Consider the following 17,801-nt stretch of genomic DNA (forward strand, 5'->3'; position numbering starts at 1 on the left):
ATTTAGAGCTCAGGTACAATCCATACAATCAAGCTTTCAATGTTAGCCTGCATCATCACTATCCATGTTAGCCCTTTGGATGTAGATGAGGATAGGCAACAAGTATATTCAAAAGCGAAGAGAAAATCTCTTGGCAATTTTGGTGATCCCGTCCTCAAGAAGAAGGCTAGGGAAAAAGTGGTCAAAGATACGGCAGTCACTACTCCCCTTACCCTTATCGGAGAGTCAGTGTAGGGTGACACAACTCTCACATTGCTTCATTTCTACTTCTTCACCTAGTTCTACTGTGCCGGGGATGAACTCTGCTATTCCCGATTACCCTATTCATGTTCCATCTGAGGCTTCTCCCTCACATGCTCCTCTCCCTTCTTCTCCCATCTTCACTCCTACCATAGTAACTATATCCCACACCTTATCTGCAATACCCATGGCAGCTACACCCACAACACTCAATGTGCCTACTCCTAGCTCACCAGTTGTGCCACTTGCGAGCCTACACCATCACACACCTCTGTTGGATCTTCGATGGTGGCGGACTCTACTTCACTATTTTGTCTCTCTGATGAGATATTGCAAGACTCAAGGAATGCTATGGACACCATTGAGTTGGGAGCAGAGAGGTTAGCTGCTACTCACCAGCATCACTCAGCCACATACGCGGCCATGGAGGGATGTCTACATGTCGCAAAGAGTGCAATCGCGGGCAGAGATGTTACTATTTTCGTACTGCAACAAGCTTTGAAGGTGAAATAAAAAACCATCGGTGACCTCAAAGCATAAGTACAAGGATTTCGGGAGATGCTACTACACAATGATAGGGGAGCTCCAGCTCCCGTTGCTATGGGGTATGGATGGACTGGTTTGGTGGGGCAGATACAGACTCAGGTACAAACTCCTGGGAGACTATGCACAACCGGGTCCTACGCAGTTCATAGGACCCTTTACATAGTTCATGGGAGGTGCCCAACCTCAATATTACCACTACTATCCTCAAGGGTTTCAGCAGCTAGCTCACATACCACACATGCAGTCAGCACAGAGAGCTTCTTCCGACAGCTTTGCTCGTGCACATCGCCATGGCTGTGTTGAGAGCAGAGTGTAGCAAGCTATACTTCTGCAGCAACCTCCCTCCATCTATTTGATGGATGTGGCCACCTCTAGAGGCTGACACTTCGGGTGCGACAGTGGCGATGACTCTTTCCCTTGGATGATAGGATCAAATGTTCAGCTCCATCTCCTTATTTTACATATGCAATTCCTCCTTTTCTTGCAGTTCGAGCGTTTCTCTCACCGAGACGGTGAATGGTCTTGTGGCGAGAAACCTGTAGCTGGGCTACAATGTCACTTGGCACGGAAAGGCAATCATAGTTGGTCGTAGGTTCACACTGGGCGGACTTACACCTGGACTTGACACGTGGCAGGAGTGGTGGTTTAGAGGACATTGTGGCCAGTTCTTCCCCGCCATAGCTTGGAGATAGGTGTAGCTGGACAGTCAAAGATATTTGAGTTATCCGTTGGCTTCCCTTTTTGGTTGTATATATGCTCATATTTTCTTTAGCCAGGTTACACTGCTCTAGAGGGTTTTATGAGTCTTGAGTCTAGCGTTGTGTCGAGTCTACACCACACATCTGCAGTCTCCCTGCACATCTTGAGCCTCAACACCCCCATTGTACCCGTGAGTTCTGGGCTTGGAGTTGAGTGTGCTGCCAGCCAGAGTCTGTACAGGTTCATTTGAGTTAGTCGAGTCCCATGCTGTTCAGGTTCTACTATGGAGTCACTTGTTTGCTTTGTCGTTCATTGTCTAGAGTGTTCGTAGACGTGGGCGTCTAGCTCTTCCAAGCTCAGTGGCCCTGTCCACTAAAATACCTCTGGTATAAGTGGGCTCTGAAGTCTGTTGTGAAGCATGCTCATCTGAGTCCCTGCTTAAAAGAATTCAGTGATCTCCCTCTATGAATGTCTCCCAATGCTTGATCTCCTCAAGAGACTCTCCCTATGTCTGCACAGCTCTAGCAAAAACAAGTCAAGGCATCTCTGATCCTGATACTTCTCTAAATAGACAATGAAAGCGGTCTTGTATCTCATAGTATATTGGACAATGACAACTGTGATGTAACTCTGTCTCTGGATCTATATGACACAACTGGCATATCCTGGATTCTGTTGGTACTCTCTTAAATCTGCAAGTCTCAATCTCTAGCTGATGCGATGATGTGCGCATTTGACCAATAGCACATCGTATCCCATCGGATAAATGAGTGTCCATATAGGCGGGTCTGATCACATGTCCATCCTCTGTTAGTTGGAGAAGATGCTCTTTGTAGAAAGTCATCTTTGTGCCCAACTCTCGTACCGGCTGTATGCATGTGCTTCTGGTATCTAGTTGAATTAAATCCTGACGTATAAGTCTAGTGATCTGTGTCTGTGTGACCGAAAGGGAGGATGCATCCAATGAGTATTGGAATGGGGGCAATCTATCCATGCTGAAGCCATGTGACCAAAACAATGATGTCATCTGCCCATATAAGCATGTTGTGTCCCTCTGTAGTGCTAGTTGTCAAGATGACTCAAGGGCTAGCCATGCATATCTGTCTTTGGGGAGGTCCCATAAATTATGCATGAAGGAAACTGATCTAGTAAGGGCCTCAACTACGAACGGGGGGGGGGGGGGGGGGGGGGGGGCAGCTAGCTCGGCTCGAATAATCTCATGTGGCACTGAGGCCTTAGCTCGAATTAGCCGAGAGATCATAGAGACTAGAGGCCTCTCCATACATCTCCATTTATCAGTGCTACCAGATCTTCCATAGTGGTCCACTGAGGGTCCCCAAATCTAAACCCCATAAAGCATAGCTGAAGCCACTAGAGTGTCAAAAAGCCACATCTTTGTTCGAGGTTCCTGAAACTGAACGTGCAAACACATCTTCTTCAATCCTCCCGAGGCTGCATAATCTCTCGTCAATCTAGTCTCTGCTGCTCTCCTTAATCAAATCACCGGTCCATTGAAGACTACCCCAAGATAGGTGTATGCATCTGTATACTCTACCATCTCCTGGCCATATGTAAAAGTGGGTGCTGACCTCTTGACCCATTGTGGTGTGGTAATAAACACCATAACCTTGGTTTTCCCGAGGTTAACAGACAATCCACTATGGTAGGCAAATGTGTACAAAGAATCTAAATGACGTTGCATCCCCTCCGGAGAGTCAGAAATCAACACAATATCATCAGTATAGAACAATAATGGGATCCATGTCCCTACCAACTGTGGTCCTCTATCACCATCCCTCTCAATTTTGTCAGCAACCTCATCCACATACATGCCAAATAGTGTAGGAGATAGCGGGCAGCCTTGTTTCACCCCAATAGTGGAATGAACCAAATCAGAAATCCCGTCTGGAGTGCGTACATGCCCCACTACCGACTTGTATAGAGCCATGATCCCCGAAACCAACTCTTTGGGTACCCCCATCTCTTGCAGTGTGCACATCAATCTAGCTCTAGGGATTGTATGGAAGGGTTTGCGGAAATCCGCAAAGCAACAATAGAGCCGTCTCCCATGTGATCTCCCCTCCTCAATAATGGCTCTGAGTGTGAGAATATGATTAAGAGTAGAGAAACCTCTTCTGAAACCCGCCGCCCTGCTGCGCGTACACCTTCTCTCTCTGCCCATCTACTCAACTGCTGCTCAAGGATGGAAGCGTACAACCGTGCCAATGTGTGTCCAATCGTGATAGTGTGGTAATTCCAAGGTTCCATAAGGCCCTTGACTTGAAGATAGGTACGATAGTGAACAAACTCCAAGTATCAGGTAGGCCCTTGCACATGGCACGGTCGAACATCACTGCTAGAAGCTCTGCAAGTAGATCTTTGGCATGTATAAAATGCTCTGCTACGAGGCCATTGTGATCATATGCTCTCCTAGTCTTCATCCTGTCAATGGATTTCTTTACCATCTCAGCGGTAAAGAAATCACATGTGTGTGGGCATGGCTCTGGCGGATCTGGAAGAGGTGGCTGCCCCGAGACGATGTAGAGAGATGACGCATACTGACCCCGTACCTCTGTAGAAGTGATGACTGGTGGGGGGGAGTGCTCATGGAAGAGTTGCCATGCCTTGCCGGAATCCTGACTCAAAAAACAACTGATACAAATCCTGCTCTAGTCGAGCTAGAAATGCCCTCTTCTGCCATCGTACCAAACACCGAGAAGCAATCCGTTACTCCCTGTGAGTAATGACTCCTAGAAGTACCTCTCCCGGAAGTCGGGTTCTGGTCTTTCTGCACTCCTCGTCATACGAGATTTTCTAGGGTATGCTCCTAGATGGTCCTCGCTACCAAGGCTGAGTGTGTGGGTATGCCTTTGTTGCTGCATCCTGTAGTGTCTCTCACTATAGATGTGAGCTCCCCTAGAGGTCTCCCTAGATCCTGTGTACATAAGCGTTTGTAGATACCATCTATGTAGACAGAATCACTCTTCGAAGTAAAAGTGTATCGTGCATGCGTAGATGCCTGTGTCAATCGAGCTGTGCTGAACGGGATTGAGACAGTAAATGTGAGGAGGGCATGATCTACTGCTACCCTAATAGGCCTAGGCCCGACCGTAAAGTTTTGGATAGAGGGTATGAAACTGAGCTGGGCCAAAACATAATCCACTGTGCTAGCCCCATGTCTATGAGGAAAACAAGTGAACCCACTTGACGTTGGGAATCTTTGGAGGCCATTCAAGATGGCCAATCCATGTGCAGTCCCCGAATCTATTAGATATCCCCCATATCCAGTATGTTCTTTATCCTGTGAACACATGACCAATCCCATATTGCTAACATCCAAATCTCTCAACATTTCCTCTGAGGTATCGTAGAAAGTTGTTTGAGACTGCTCCGTCGTAGCATTGAAGCCTCCCAGAAGAATGACATCTCCATCCCTAGAGAACTCCCATATGTCCTCATCCAAGATCATGTAGGGTGACTGCCCCTTGGGCGATGCATAGTGAGATGTGCTGGTGGCAAAACAACATATTGCAATGTAGAGTGGCCTCCCTATCTCCGCTCTCACTCAAGCCCACATATATCTGGCCTGTTAATTCCTTCGGACAATACGAATGAGGGGTTGAAGCTCCTCCTTGAATAGGACTGCCACACCTCCCGACCCCCGTCCTCTATGTGTTGATCTCACGTCCTGCCTACATGTAGTCTCCCAATGGTATCCTGTCACTCTAGGTAATGTGCCGCTAGGAGTCTGATGCGTTTCCGAGTAAAAAATAATGTCTCTTCCCTTAACGCTATCCTCAAATGTGCCTACATCTAGCTTCATTGATCCTTCATAGTTCCATGTTGCCATTTTAGGGTTGGTCCCATAGGTCTCGCACTGTCATGCGGTGCGTTTGTCTAACACCACTACTCTCCCTCCTCTATAGAAAGCAATTTTCCCCTTCTCCCTCGCCGCCTTGCTCTCTAGCATCAGCTCTTGTATGTGTCCTACCTGTGTGAGAGTGATGTCATCACCCAAAAATATCCCAGTTTGCTGGAATGTTGGTCTCTTCTTCAGGAATTCCCTCCTAGCTTCCAGTGTGGGGAAACATATAATGAGTGCTCTTTCCTTGGGCCTTCCTTTTTCATCACTTCCCTTCTTGCCAACTCTCGAAGCACTTATGTGTGTGGGTTTAGATATACCCACGCGTTTCAAGAGCTCTTGTACCTCTTCTTCTACTTTTCCAGTGTCTTTGAGACTTGGAACACGCACGTGAAGCGCTCTAGTCTTTCTCTTTTGCTCCTCGTCAATTGTCATATTGATGATAGTGGATGTCGCTATGGCTTCAGGCATCTACCTAGTACCTACCTTTATCTTGAACTTGACAATGGCTACCATCTACCTAGTACCTACTTTTAGCTCCAACTTGAAAATGTGTGAAGGGGTTGAAATTGCCAAAGAGGCTCACCTTTAATTTCTCTCATCTGATGAGCTCTGAAAATACAATGTAAGGAGGCGAAGCCCTGAACCTCTCCCTCCATGAATCTTGCCTCGCTGAAGATCCATCAATGTGGTCTCCAGTCACACACCATCGATCCTTGATGTACATTGAATAATCAGAAATAAGCTATAGCCTTTTCTCTTTAAAAAAGCGTATGGAAGGGATTCCAAATAATTTGTGATAATCCTGAAAGTTTTTCTTAAATTTGGCATATCTATGAACTTCAGCCAGGTTGACAGTTGGTTCCATGCACTCGTATCTGATTGTGCTCAATAAGGTGGTTATCTTCTGCAGCCTCCAGTTGAGGGAAGCATACCATCAGTTCGTGAAGGTGCATCTATGGTGGTGATTGGGTTTCAGCTTATTGTATTTGGTGGTCGTGGTAGTCGGCAACGATACAACGATGTCCATGTTCTCGACACTCAGGTAAGATGATTTGAGAAACTTTATTAGCAATCCCAATCAGGTTTATGAATGCTTATCACTAATAGACTAGATCAGGATGAATGAATTATGGCTTTGAAAACATTATTGGCTGAAGAATGCACAAAAAACAGGCAGAAAATATGTCTTATCATCCCGATTCAACTAAATTTATCCAAAGGGGAGGAGATCATAGTTACAAGGAATGGCCATTTTCAGGCTTTTGTTTCCTGTTCCCATTCCAACTCCCCTTCCGATTCCCCATTCCGTGTTTTAGACAATTCATGCCTGTTTCAGTTTCCCCATTCTGTGTTCAGATTTTCTATTCCTGGTAACTATGGAGGATATGTTTCTGCTTCTCTTGTATATAAAGAACTCCTGGTCACTTTGAAGATAGATTGAACTTGTCTCTCTAGTCTTCTTAAACATTAGCATCCACATTTTCTGATTTCTAGTTTTAAAAATGGTCTGAAGTATATTTTCCTTTCTTCCATTCACTATGCAAAGTCTCAAAACTTCACTGTCAAATAGGCACTTGCCTGGACTGGCAGAGTGGCTTTTCACATGGTCAATCCGGTTCCAAAGTGTGTTTGTCTGGTTAAAAATATGCAATAATCTCAGTACTATGGTAAAGTGTCTTAGTGAAGGAAAGTTGAGAACTATATTGAAAAAGATGCTTGCAATTACTTTGTATTACAACTATGAGGTATCCACTGAAAATTTGAAGAGCAAAAGTGATACTTGTTGAAGTAGCTTCTTTGTAAGACTTACAGGGATGTGGTCCCGACCGTGGGCATGGAGCACAAGCCAGTTTTATCCATTTGCATTTTTCAAATTTAAATGTTAATAGGTGCCTGTATGCGTGTTTACTCTTGTAGCAGGGCTACAGTGTCACTTCACAGGACAGGCAGTTGGACAGTTAGCTACAGTTGGTCTGGTTCACATTGGATGGACCCTTTGGGCTGGGAGTGACACGTGGCAGGGTACCTACGGTGGTCTAGTGGACATCGTGGCCAGGTCACCACCACCACTCAGTTTGGAGATAGACTGAGCTGGCTGGACATTTATGGGCCGTTGGTGGCTCTTATGGGTATACATATGAGTAGTCGTTTTGGGCCAGTCCTATCTTATCTTGCACGTAGTTGTCTAGAGAGAGTCTTACACAGAGCACTGCTTCACCATCCATGCACATCTGAGCCTCGACACCCCATTTGTACGTGTGAGTCCTGGGCTGGAGCTGAGTGTGTTGCCACGCCAGAGTCTGTACATGGTTCTTTGAGCTAGTCGAGTCCACATGTTCTGGTCTACTGCTGTGTCACTGTTGTTATCCATTGTTTCTGTGTTTCATTCTGTTTGAGAGAGTTTCTATTTATTGAGTGAGATTGTCACGCACATTGCACTGAGGGACACCCACACTGTAGAGAGCAGGATACATTATCCGTGCTACAGGTGCTCTCATTTTGGCGATCACGGTGGGACCTCAACTGAAGTCTCACTCTGTTGAGTAGCTGGTTTCTTCGCTTCGCTGTGCAGCCTGATCCAGTTTTCACCCATTGACAGCTTAACCTAGTGGTCTAGTCTTTTGCCTTGTTGGTCTGGTCCTCTCTCGCCCTGGTCCACCCAGTGCTAGTCCTGGTCTGGTTCTTCTCGTCCCTGGTCTAGTCCTTCCTCGTCCAGGTCCAGGCCAGGTGGTCTAGTCACTCGCCCTGGTCTAGTAGAGTCTAGACCAATGTTCAGCCAAGTGAAGGTTGTCTTGCCCAAGTGAAGGTCTTCTTATCCAAAGCTTGGTGGGGTTGGCTGTTACTGCATGACACATACAAGGAGGTCTTTGGAGCGTCAAAGTGCACTACTGAGTCCTCTGAAGTACTACCACAGAAGGCGTCAACCCTTGGTGCCAGTAGAAGCATATTAACCCCATCACCCATACCTACACATACGGCTACCTCCATTCCTTCAACCGGTTCTACATCCTCTAGGTCACCTTCTCCGGTAAGGCACTCCCCCATTTTGTTACAGCAAGCTAGGGAGCCACTAACTCAGGAGCAAGAGGCCATGGAGGAGCTCACAAGTGTTCTGGCAAAGGTGAACATCAAGTTCCCTACCTTTAAAGGTCTCTCTGCAGAAGATGCAGACGACCATGCTCGGAGGTTTGTCTCTCTTTGCAGAGGTCGTGGCCTCAACAGAGAAGACGCATCTTCCCTTCCACCTTGGATGGTCTTGCAGATAAATGGTACAGTCAGTTTGCTGAAAACCACTTTACTACTTGGACCATGTTAAGACAGCAGTTCTGTGAAGCTTTCCGACCAGGGGATTATCAAGAAAAGATTCTAGATGAGTTGGCCAACTTGTTGCTCCAGCCCAAGGAGACATTTGCAGAGCTCATGACCAGAACAAAGTCCCTGGTCGCCAAGCTGCCTCAGCAACCAGGGGAATTCATGGTGAAGAAGTGGGTAGAGAAGGCTCTGCCTAAGACTTCTCAACAAAAGCTCAGAGAAAGTCTCCGTCTTGAAGCCAGTCTGGAGGATTTTGTTGCTACTGCTACTAGAATAGAGGGAGCAAGAAGGCAATTCACTGACTCGCTTCAGTTAGATATTGCCCCTGTACTCATGGACAGTCCATCAGACCCCTTGACTTCTTTAAGAAGGGAACTGGAAGCCCTAAAGTTATAGCGGGCCCTTCACGAAGAGAGATCCTTCTCTCTTAGACAAGAGAAGCCTCCACATCAAGAGGCTTATGATCAACTTAAAAGAGAGTTAGAAGAGCTCAAGTCTCAGCAGGAGACTAAGGCTATGGTATGGTGTAGTTCGTGCCGCTCTCCAGGACACCCTCCACAGGACTGTCCCCTTCGCTCTTATTGACACTTCTGCGAAAAATCGGGTCATGAAGATAAGGATTGCTACTATATAAAGGGATTGCACAAAATACAACAAAGTCTTGGTCCTACTCTCCAACAGGGAGTAGCACCAGCATCAAACATGGTTTCCCACTACAGCCATCCCAACTACATGCCACCTTTGCTCAATACCCTTGCTGTCCAAGGTATGTCAAGTACTTTCCCGACTCAAAGTTTTTATAATGCTAATGCCCCCTCAACCCCTCAGAGCTTCTACACTTCAGCCTCCAACTCCATGCAGCAACCACCTCGTCCCCCGTTTCGTCCTTCCGGGGCCCATACTTTGCTACGGATGCGGAGAATATGGGCATTATTAGAGCAAGTGTCCTTTACCTGAGGGGTCCCCTCCTTGTCGTCATTGCCCTGATTCAAAGGATCACCACAGTAAGGATTGTCCCACGCAAAGGGCATCCACGTCTTCAAGCTCGACTCAGAACCAGCAAGAATTCACCTTCTCGAAGATAAACTTGATTACTGTGAACACCGTGCCTCAACCATCACCTGCTACTCAGGTGGTTGAGCCACTGCAAGTGGAGGAGCCTGCTGGTGTCCTTACTCTGGCACAAAGAGCAGCTCTTGGTCTCAGTCTGCCCATAGGTCCACCTCGCCAGTCCCCACTTCCTCAAGCTGGTCCATTTGACCCAAAGGACGAGTCCTTCAAAATTGCTCAGAGCAAACCAACTTCCCTGTTATCTGACATTGATGAAGCCTTCTTGGAAGCAGTGGCCGACTTGGAACAGATTAAGGTCCCAAAGGGAGCACAGTTGAGAGGTGCCAAGCCCATAGCAAAATCCATCTTGAAAAATACTTTTCAGCAGGTGTCACTATACGACATGCTAAGGCTCGACGCAACACTTAGAAGTGACACGCTGTCAGTCATTCAGTCTCTGTACCCGGGGGCTGGGCCTAGTGGCGGGCACCTCCCTGTACAGCCCTCAGAGTCTTATTTGATTTCTTATCCATCTGCTCCCCTCACCGATTATAAAAGTCCTCGCCTCACTGTATCTATTCTTGGGCACCAGCTATCCGGCGTCATCGTTGATGGAGGATCTGGAATCAATTTGATGCCCAAATTCACTATGATGGCCTTAGGACTAAAGCCTACCAGACATGCTCCTTTCACTGTTACATTGGCAGATCAGAGAATTGTCTACCCAGTGGGCATAGTCGACAAGGTGCCTCTGAAGGTACAAGATTTCACTTTTAACTTGGATTTTGTGGTAGTTAATCTTCCCCAGGTAGAGGGAGGTTACCCCTTGTTGATTGGTAGGCCATGGTTGCGACATCGAAAGCACTTCACGACTGGGGAACCGACGCCATGTGGATACATACTTCTGGCTCTCCAATGCAACAAATTCGTCTCGAAGGAGGTATGGATCCGGTCGTTCAGCATAGCTCTTTGTCAGTAGAGTCCAACCCTGACTTGGAGCAACCGGTCCCTCCTGATGGGTCCGATGAAGAATTACTGCAGTGGTTAGAAGCCACCTCTTCGATGCCATGCTATGTAGTCTCTCTTCAACCTTTGCCAAGAGATTCACCCTCTCCCCCTGATCTTACATCTGAAGCTAAACATGAAGCTACACCTGAAGCCAGTAATCCCAGTCAGCCAAGTGAGCTAGAACCAAGTGGATCGGTCTCTGGTGCCCATCCTTCAGAGGGTCCCTTGATGGAAACCGTCGGCCTTTGTGAGCCTATAACCCACCATAGAAGGGGGAAAAAGTCTCCCTTGCAAGAGTTGGCCAACACCCCAGCTCCTTCCTTAGCCTCTATTCCATCTGACTCTCCACCCATGCCGGAGCACTTTGAGGTATCTGAGGATTTACCATTTGAAGAGCTTCCATCAGGATGGTTGCAGGAAGAGTATGCTGATTTCAACATTGATCAGACGCCAGCTCATAATGTCCAAAAGCTAAGAGGCGGCACGGTCTTCTCCCCCTGACGCAGCCTCGTCTACTGCACCGCCTGACCCAGTCAGAGAAGTCAACCTAGGCGGCCCTGACAACCATTAGCCCATCTTATTAGCCACTTGGTTATGGGATCACCCCGCTCTACTCGACCTGGTAATCTCTTTCGTGCGCTCTTTCAAGGATGTGTTTGCCTGGTCTTACCAAGATTTGGAAGGAATCCAAGATTTGGAAGGAATCCCAGCAGAGCTCGGTGTCCACACAATTCCTCTGGTTGAGGGGGCTAAGCCGGTCAGAGGACGGGCTTACAAACTAAATCCCAAGTATGCAGAAGCAGTCAAAATCGAGTTGGAAAAAATGCAAGAAGCAGGTATTATTGTACCAATAGAGCACTCAGAATGGTTGTCTCCTATGGTTATTGCCCCAAAGAAGAAGTCAAACAAAATTCGAGTTTGCGTCGACTATCGGGCTCTGAATAAGGTCACAATCCCGGATGGATTTCCGACACCTTTCACTGAGAGAGTCCTCGAAGATGTTGTTGGCCATGTACTGTATAGTTTTATGGACGGGTTCAACGGCTACAATCAGTTAGGAATACATCCTGACGACCAAATCAAAACAGCTTTTCTGACTCCCTGGGGTATTTTCATCTACACTAGAATGTCTTTTGGGCTTAAAAATGCACCGCCTTCCTTCAATCGCATAGTATATCTCATCTTTTGTCCTCTGCTTACGGATCACCTTCGCATATTCATGGATGACTTTTCCACCTTCTCGGGAGCTCAATGTTCGACCCCAGTAGAAAATCTAAAGGAGCATCTTGCTCAGCTCTCTACAGTCTTCCTCAGGTGCAGAGAGGCACGTTTGAAGCTCAATCCGAACAAGTGTCATTTTTTGGTCACAGAGGGCACATTGTTGGGCCATGTGGTGTCTGCTCAAGGTTTGGCACCTGACCCAGAGAAGATAGTGGCCATCTTGAAGTTACCTCCTCCCATAAATCCCAAAGGTGTTCAGAGCTTTGTGGGCCACACCGGCTATCATCGCAGGTTTATACGTATGTATGCACAGGTGGCTCAACCATTGACCCGGCTCACCAGTGCTGCTATTCCCTTCCAGTGGTCAACATTTGAGGCCGAAGCATTTGCATACCTCAAAAAAGGCCTCACTGAAGCACCTATTCTAGTTGCCCCGGATTGGGCCCTACCTTTTCATGTGCATACTGATGCTAGTCTGCTGGCTGTGGGTGCTGTGCTGACTCAGCCTAGCAAAGAGTTCAACTTGGATCGCCCTGTACATTATGCAAGTCGCCTGCTCACCAAAGCAGAGCGCAACTATAGCACCACAGAGAGGGAAGGTTTGGCTATAGTGTATGCTCTACACAAATTTCGTCACTATTTGCTAGGGGTCCACTTCACAATAATTACTGATCACCATGCCTTGCGCTATCTGCTTAATAAGCCACAGGTTGCAGGTCGAGTATGGCGATGGCTCCTCCTATTCCAAGAGTTTGATTTTGAAGTGGTACTCCGTCCTGGTAAGCATCATGTAATGGCTGACCACCTCTCTCGCATTCACACAGGTGAAGAAGCTACCGGGATTGCGGATGACTTTCGAGATAGCAGTCTTTTTAAAATCGATACAACACCGGAATGGTACGGCGAGGTCCTACATTTTCTATCTACTGGGCTGTACCCAGAGAAGGCATCCCCACTGCAAAAGAGGAGATTGCTGTTGAAGTCCAGGCCTTTCACTCTGATTGGGGGCCAGCTCTACAAATCGGGACCAGATGGTGTTCTGAAGCGTTGTGTCTCGCCTCATGAGGTGGAGCATATTCTGGAGGATGCCCACAATGGTCCCACTAGTGGCCATTACCCTGGTCACATCACTGCCCAGAAGATTCTACAGAGTGGTCTATGGTGGCCCTACGTTTTTAAGGATGCAATAGCATATTCTAAGGTTTGTGATGTGTGCCAGCGCTGTGGGCCGAAGCCAAGTAAGCAATCTAACCGGCCTCTGTAGGTTTCGATGGCGTGGCTACCTTTTGAGAGATGGGGCTTGGACTTTGTGGGTCCAATATATCCCCCGGCTCAACTAGGTAATCGCAAATATCTGCTAGTGGCTACAGACTATGCAACAAAGTGGGCAGAGGTGTTGGCAACAGTAGATTGCATTGGCAATACAGTAGCCAAATTTTTATATGAAAATATTTTATGCAGATTTGGATGTCCCTTAGAGATCACCAGTGACAGGGGCAGTCATTTTGTCAATGACATGATCTCAAATTTGCTGGTCAATTATAAGATTTTCCATCGCAAGTCGTGTTCTTATTACCCTAGAGCCAATGGGCAGGCCGGGAGCACCAACAAGGTTCTGATCGCACTGCTAAGGAAAGCATGTCATCTCCATCCAGCATCTTGGGCTCAGGCTGTGCACGGCACTCTTTGGGCATACCGCACATCTTTCAAAGCAACAACGAATCAAACGCCTTTTCAACTCGCTTTCGGTTTGGAAGCCATAGCTCCATTTGAGTTCAACTCTGGATCCCCTAGGGTGGACAGTCTGCGTGCAAGTTGGGGCATGGAATCTGCTTCTATCTCCTGTCTCACCTTATTGGATGAAAGCCGCCTTTTAGCTTCTCATGCTCTGCAAGCAGAACAACTTCGTCGCAAAGCGTGGCATGATCGCCACCTCAGAAATCCAAAAATAACGCAAGGCACATTGGTGCTACTCTATCAAGCAAAATATTTGAAAAAAGCAAAGAAGCTAGTTCCAGCCTGGCAAGGGCCCTTCATAGTACAGGAGATTTTGCCACAGGGGGCTGTCCAGTTAGTCACTTTGGAAGGCGTTCCTTTGCCACTGGTAAATGGCTCCAGAATCAAGTGCTATTACTCCTCTGAGTAAAGGGTCTGCAACTATTCCGCCATCGGTAGGTTCTATGTCCCATCTCTCTCCTCCCCACTAGCTTTTCACCAGAATGGATGTTCTGTTACTGTCTCAGTTTCTGCTATGTCTGTAAGTTTCCGCCTTTCCTCTAAGATATCTTTTCTCCACTAAGTCCTCTTGGTAATTAGGTATTATCGGAAAACTTCTGCAGTCCAGTCACTCCTCCTCTAATCAGTCACTTCTCTAATTCCTCTAATTGTTTCTATCCTCAGTGTTATTTGCAGTTAAGTATAAAGGTCCTTCCAAACTGCTTTCAGTCAAGCTTCTAGTCAGAGTGTTTTTGTTCAGTTTGAAAAAGTGGAATCTGCTTGGGGATTTTGCTTAGACGACGATTGAGGCTATCTATGTGATAAAAAATGGCAGAGCTTATATGTCAAAGAACTTTTGATTCCAATACCAGCAGAAAACCTTTGGTGCAATTAAAATTTCAGCTTTGCTGTAGAAAGGGGCCATTAGAGTTCTGTCCTTTGGTCCTTTGGTGCTCCAAAGCTGGCTACTAAAGATTATTGCGAACCTTAATACCCTTCTTTATCTAGAGTCCTCTCTTTGTATCTGCTGGAACTTTGTCCCTGCTCAAAAACTATCCTCTCTTTGTATCTGCTAGCACTTTGCAACTGCTCACGCTCATTGCGCCTTAATCTACCCTAGTCTCCCAATCCCTCGCCCTACCTACCCTCCCTTGCTGCTCGCCCTTACCCTATCCCACACCCTCGCTCCTACCTACCATCCCCTCCCCTCACCCCTACCCTCTCACTTACCCCACTCGCCCCTACCTAACCTCCCACACCCCCTCGCCCCTACCTACCCTACCCTTCCCTTACCCTCGCCCCTACCCTCTCGCTTAACCCCTCGCCCCTACCTACCCTCCCCTGCCCCTCGCCCCTACCCTCTCATTTACTCCCCTCGCCCCTACCTACCCTCCCCTGCCCCTCGCCCCTACCCTCTCGCTTAACCCCCTCGCCCCTGCCCCTCGCCCCTACCCTCTCACTTACTCCCCTCGCCCCTACCTACCCTCTCACACCCCCCTCGCCCCTACCTACCCTCCCCTCCCCTGCCACTCGCCCCTACCTACCCTCTCACATATACTTCTTGCAACCCTCGCCCCTACCAATCCAGCGTTTTTTTTGAAGTACACGCCAGCGCCCTACCAATCCAATGCTTTTTGAAAGTACAGCAGCGTTTTTTTTGAAATAACTGCCAGCGCCTTTTTGGAAGTACATGCTTCTCCCTTCTTGCTTAATCAAGCCTTTCCAGGTACAGTTTTCCAAAACAGTATACTCCAACTACAGCGCAACATCTCTCATCTCTGCATTTCAGAGTTCACCCTGCACACTGCACATCGACCAAGCCAGGGAGCTAGCTTTACGATGGCTGGTACAAGCAAACAAGTAAGGAAGAAGAAAGCTCTCTCTCCAGAGAGGCCAACTGAGACAACCCAAAGTTCTGCAGAGGAAGAGGATGTGGATACCTCCAGCCATGGCCTCACCGATGTTTCTTCCACTAATCACAGTGATGAAAATTACAAGGCGTCCGACTCAAGCTTTGCTTCCGACTCAGAATCTTCTAGCAAAGAGGAAGAGGAAGAGGATGATGAAGAAGAAGAAGTTGTAAAGAACCAAAAGAAGAGAAAAGACATCATGCAGGTATGGAGTCATCAAATTCCTCGGCCTCAATCTTCCAAGACCCAAACCAAGTTCACACTAAACTTCCATCTGCAGCAGCCTCATCCGTCGCTTCGAGAAGTCTTATCAAAAGACCAGCTACACAAGCTAGGTCTGTCAACTTTAGCAGACACCGATCTGCCTTCGGATATTCCCATGGATATGGTGCATGCACTCCTAAAGTTTTTTCCCAAAGTCAGAGGACACCCACTAACTGCTACACGAATAGGTAACGCATTGGGGATGACAACCTTTCCTGCAGTAAAACCGGCTACGCGCACCTATTCACAACTTTCAAAAGATGCGACAATCAAGGCATGCAAAGAGCTACTCAGTACGAATCACGCTAACTATGCAAGGAATAAACAGCTCTGGGCTATTTTCTAGTATTACTTTTTGGTCAGAGATCCTAAAGTCAGCAAGGGCAAGGGCAAGGGCAAGGGCAAGAATAAGGGCAAGGCTAGATACGACGTGCCTACTATATTCTCACACTGTGAAGGCCTATACTGCCTCATCCACACCATCTCGTGTGGCTTTCATCAAATTCTATTTACCTCTCTACAGTCGCGGGCAAAAAGATTCAGAGCTCAGGTGCAAACTGTGCAATCTAGCTTTCAATGCTTCGCAGCTCCGATGTTGGCCTGGGTCATTAATATACCTGTTAGTTGTATGGATGTGGATGCGACGATGCAGCGTAAAAGCACTAAGGGAAAAGGGAAAGATATTGAACAAACAATGGATCTATCTGAAAAGCCAAAGAAAAAGAGAGCAAAGGTAGTGAAGGACACAGTAGAATCTTTAGTATCCCTGCCAGTTTCGGAAATCCAACAGCTTCGAGTGAAGCAGCCAGTTCGACGTTCCTCACATACGGCTACTGATTCGATGGTAAGTGCAGGTGGTCCTGATCACACTATGCATGTCACAGCTGTGGTTTCTACAGTGTGTGTTCCTCTCTCTACTGTTGCTATTTTTACCCCTACCACAGTGACTAGCTCCCACGTCCCAGTGGCAGCTGCTTCTTCTCCTATGCGCAATCCTGCGGCAACCACTCCTACCATCTCTACTTCGACAGAGAGGCATGCGCCTAGTCCACGGTGAGGAGTGCCACATGTCACACCAGTACCACCAGCTATACCACTCTCTAGCTCTCTTCACCCTGACACTGTTACAGGTCCTTCTACAGGAGCAGACTCTACGTCATTTTTTTGGCTATCTGAGGATATATTGCAGGAGTCTAGGCAAGCCATTGCCACCATTGAGCTGGGAGCAGAGCATTTAGCAGCCACACACCAGCGTCATGCAGCTACTTACGCAGCTATGGAGGGAGCTCTGAAGGTTGCTGAGAGCGCCATCGCAGATAGGGATGCCACTATTTTCGCACTCCAGCAGGCCCTGAAGTTAAAGTCTGAAGTGATTAGTGACCTTCAGAATCAACTACAAGGATTTAGAGAATTGCTGTTACAGGAAAATAGGGCAACGTAGCCTACGATGATGGGTATGGGATATGGGTGGACTGGAGCAGGTACACCAGTGCAGCATGCAGCAACGGGTCCTTCTCAGCAGTTTATGGAACTTTACTCACAGACTCCAGTTCCCGTTCAATACTACAATCAGCAACAACAACAATATCCTCCTCCTTAGGGGTTTCAGTCTTCACCATTGCCTCAGATGCAAAATATGACTTGTTGTGATGGAGTTGCTGGAGCACATCGCCATGGCTGTGTTACTCGACGTCCTTAGTACACTACAGGACAGGTGCTACCATCTGCTCAGCAGCAAGTGGCTGGTCATTTCTCAGGAAACACACTTACTAACAGGAGAGCTCACATACAGCAAGGCCCCACAATCGATCTGATGGCTCCACCTCCAGAGGCTGAAACTTCGGATGCAGCAGTGACTACCACTCTATCTCTTGGATGACAGATTCAGGAATTCACTATTGTACATACTAGTAGTTTTCTTTCACAGTTTCAGTCTTCCTCTCACCGAGACGGTGAGCGGTCTTGTGGCG

General features: G+C 47.5%; 1 protein-coding gene across 1 annotated transcript in view; it reads left to right on the forward strand.

The window, feature by feature from the left end:
- The window catches only part of LOC147457446 (dynein regulatory complex subunit 7-like), a 318,156-nt gene that overhangs the window by 122,417 nt on the left and 177,938 nt on the right, over positions 1 to 17,801 (forward strand). Inside the window, exon 10 of the mRNA XM_086512336.1 lies at positions 6,261 to 6,392. Coding sequence (XP_086368462.1) covers positions 6,261 to 6,392 — 132 coding nt within the window. The remainder of the gene's footprint in view (positions 1 to 6,260; positions 6,393 to 17,801) is intronic.

The sequence above is a fragment of the Adiantum capillus-veneris genome, chromosome 5 (genome assembly GCF_014529385.1).
Source record: "Adiantum capillus-veneris isolate H3 chromosome 5, ASM1452938v2, whole genome shotgun sequence".
In the NCBI taxonomy this organism is placed as follows: Eukaryota; Viridiplantae; Streptophyta; class Polypodiopsida; order Polypodiales; family Pteridaceae; genus Adiantum; species Adiantum capillus-veneris.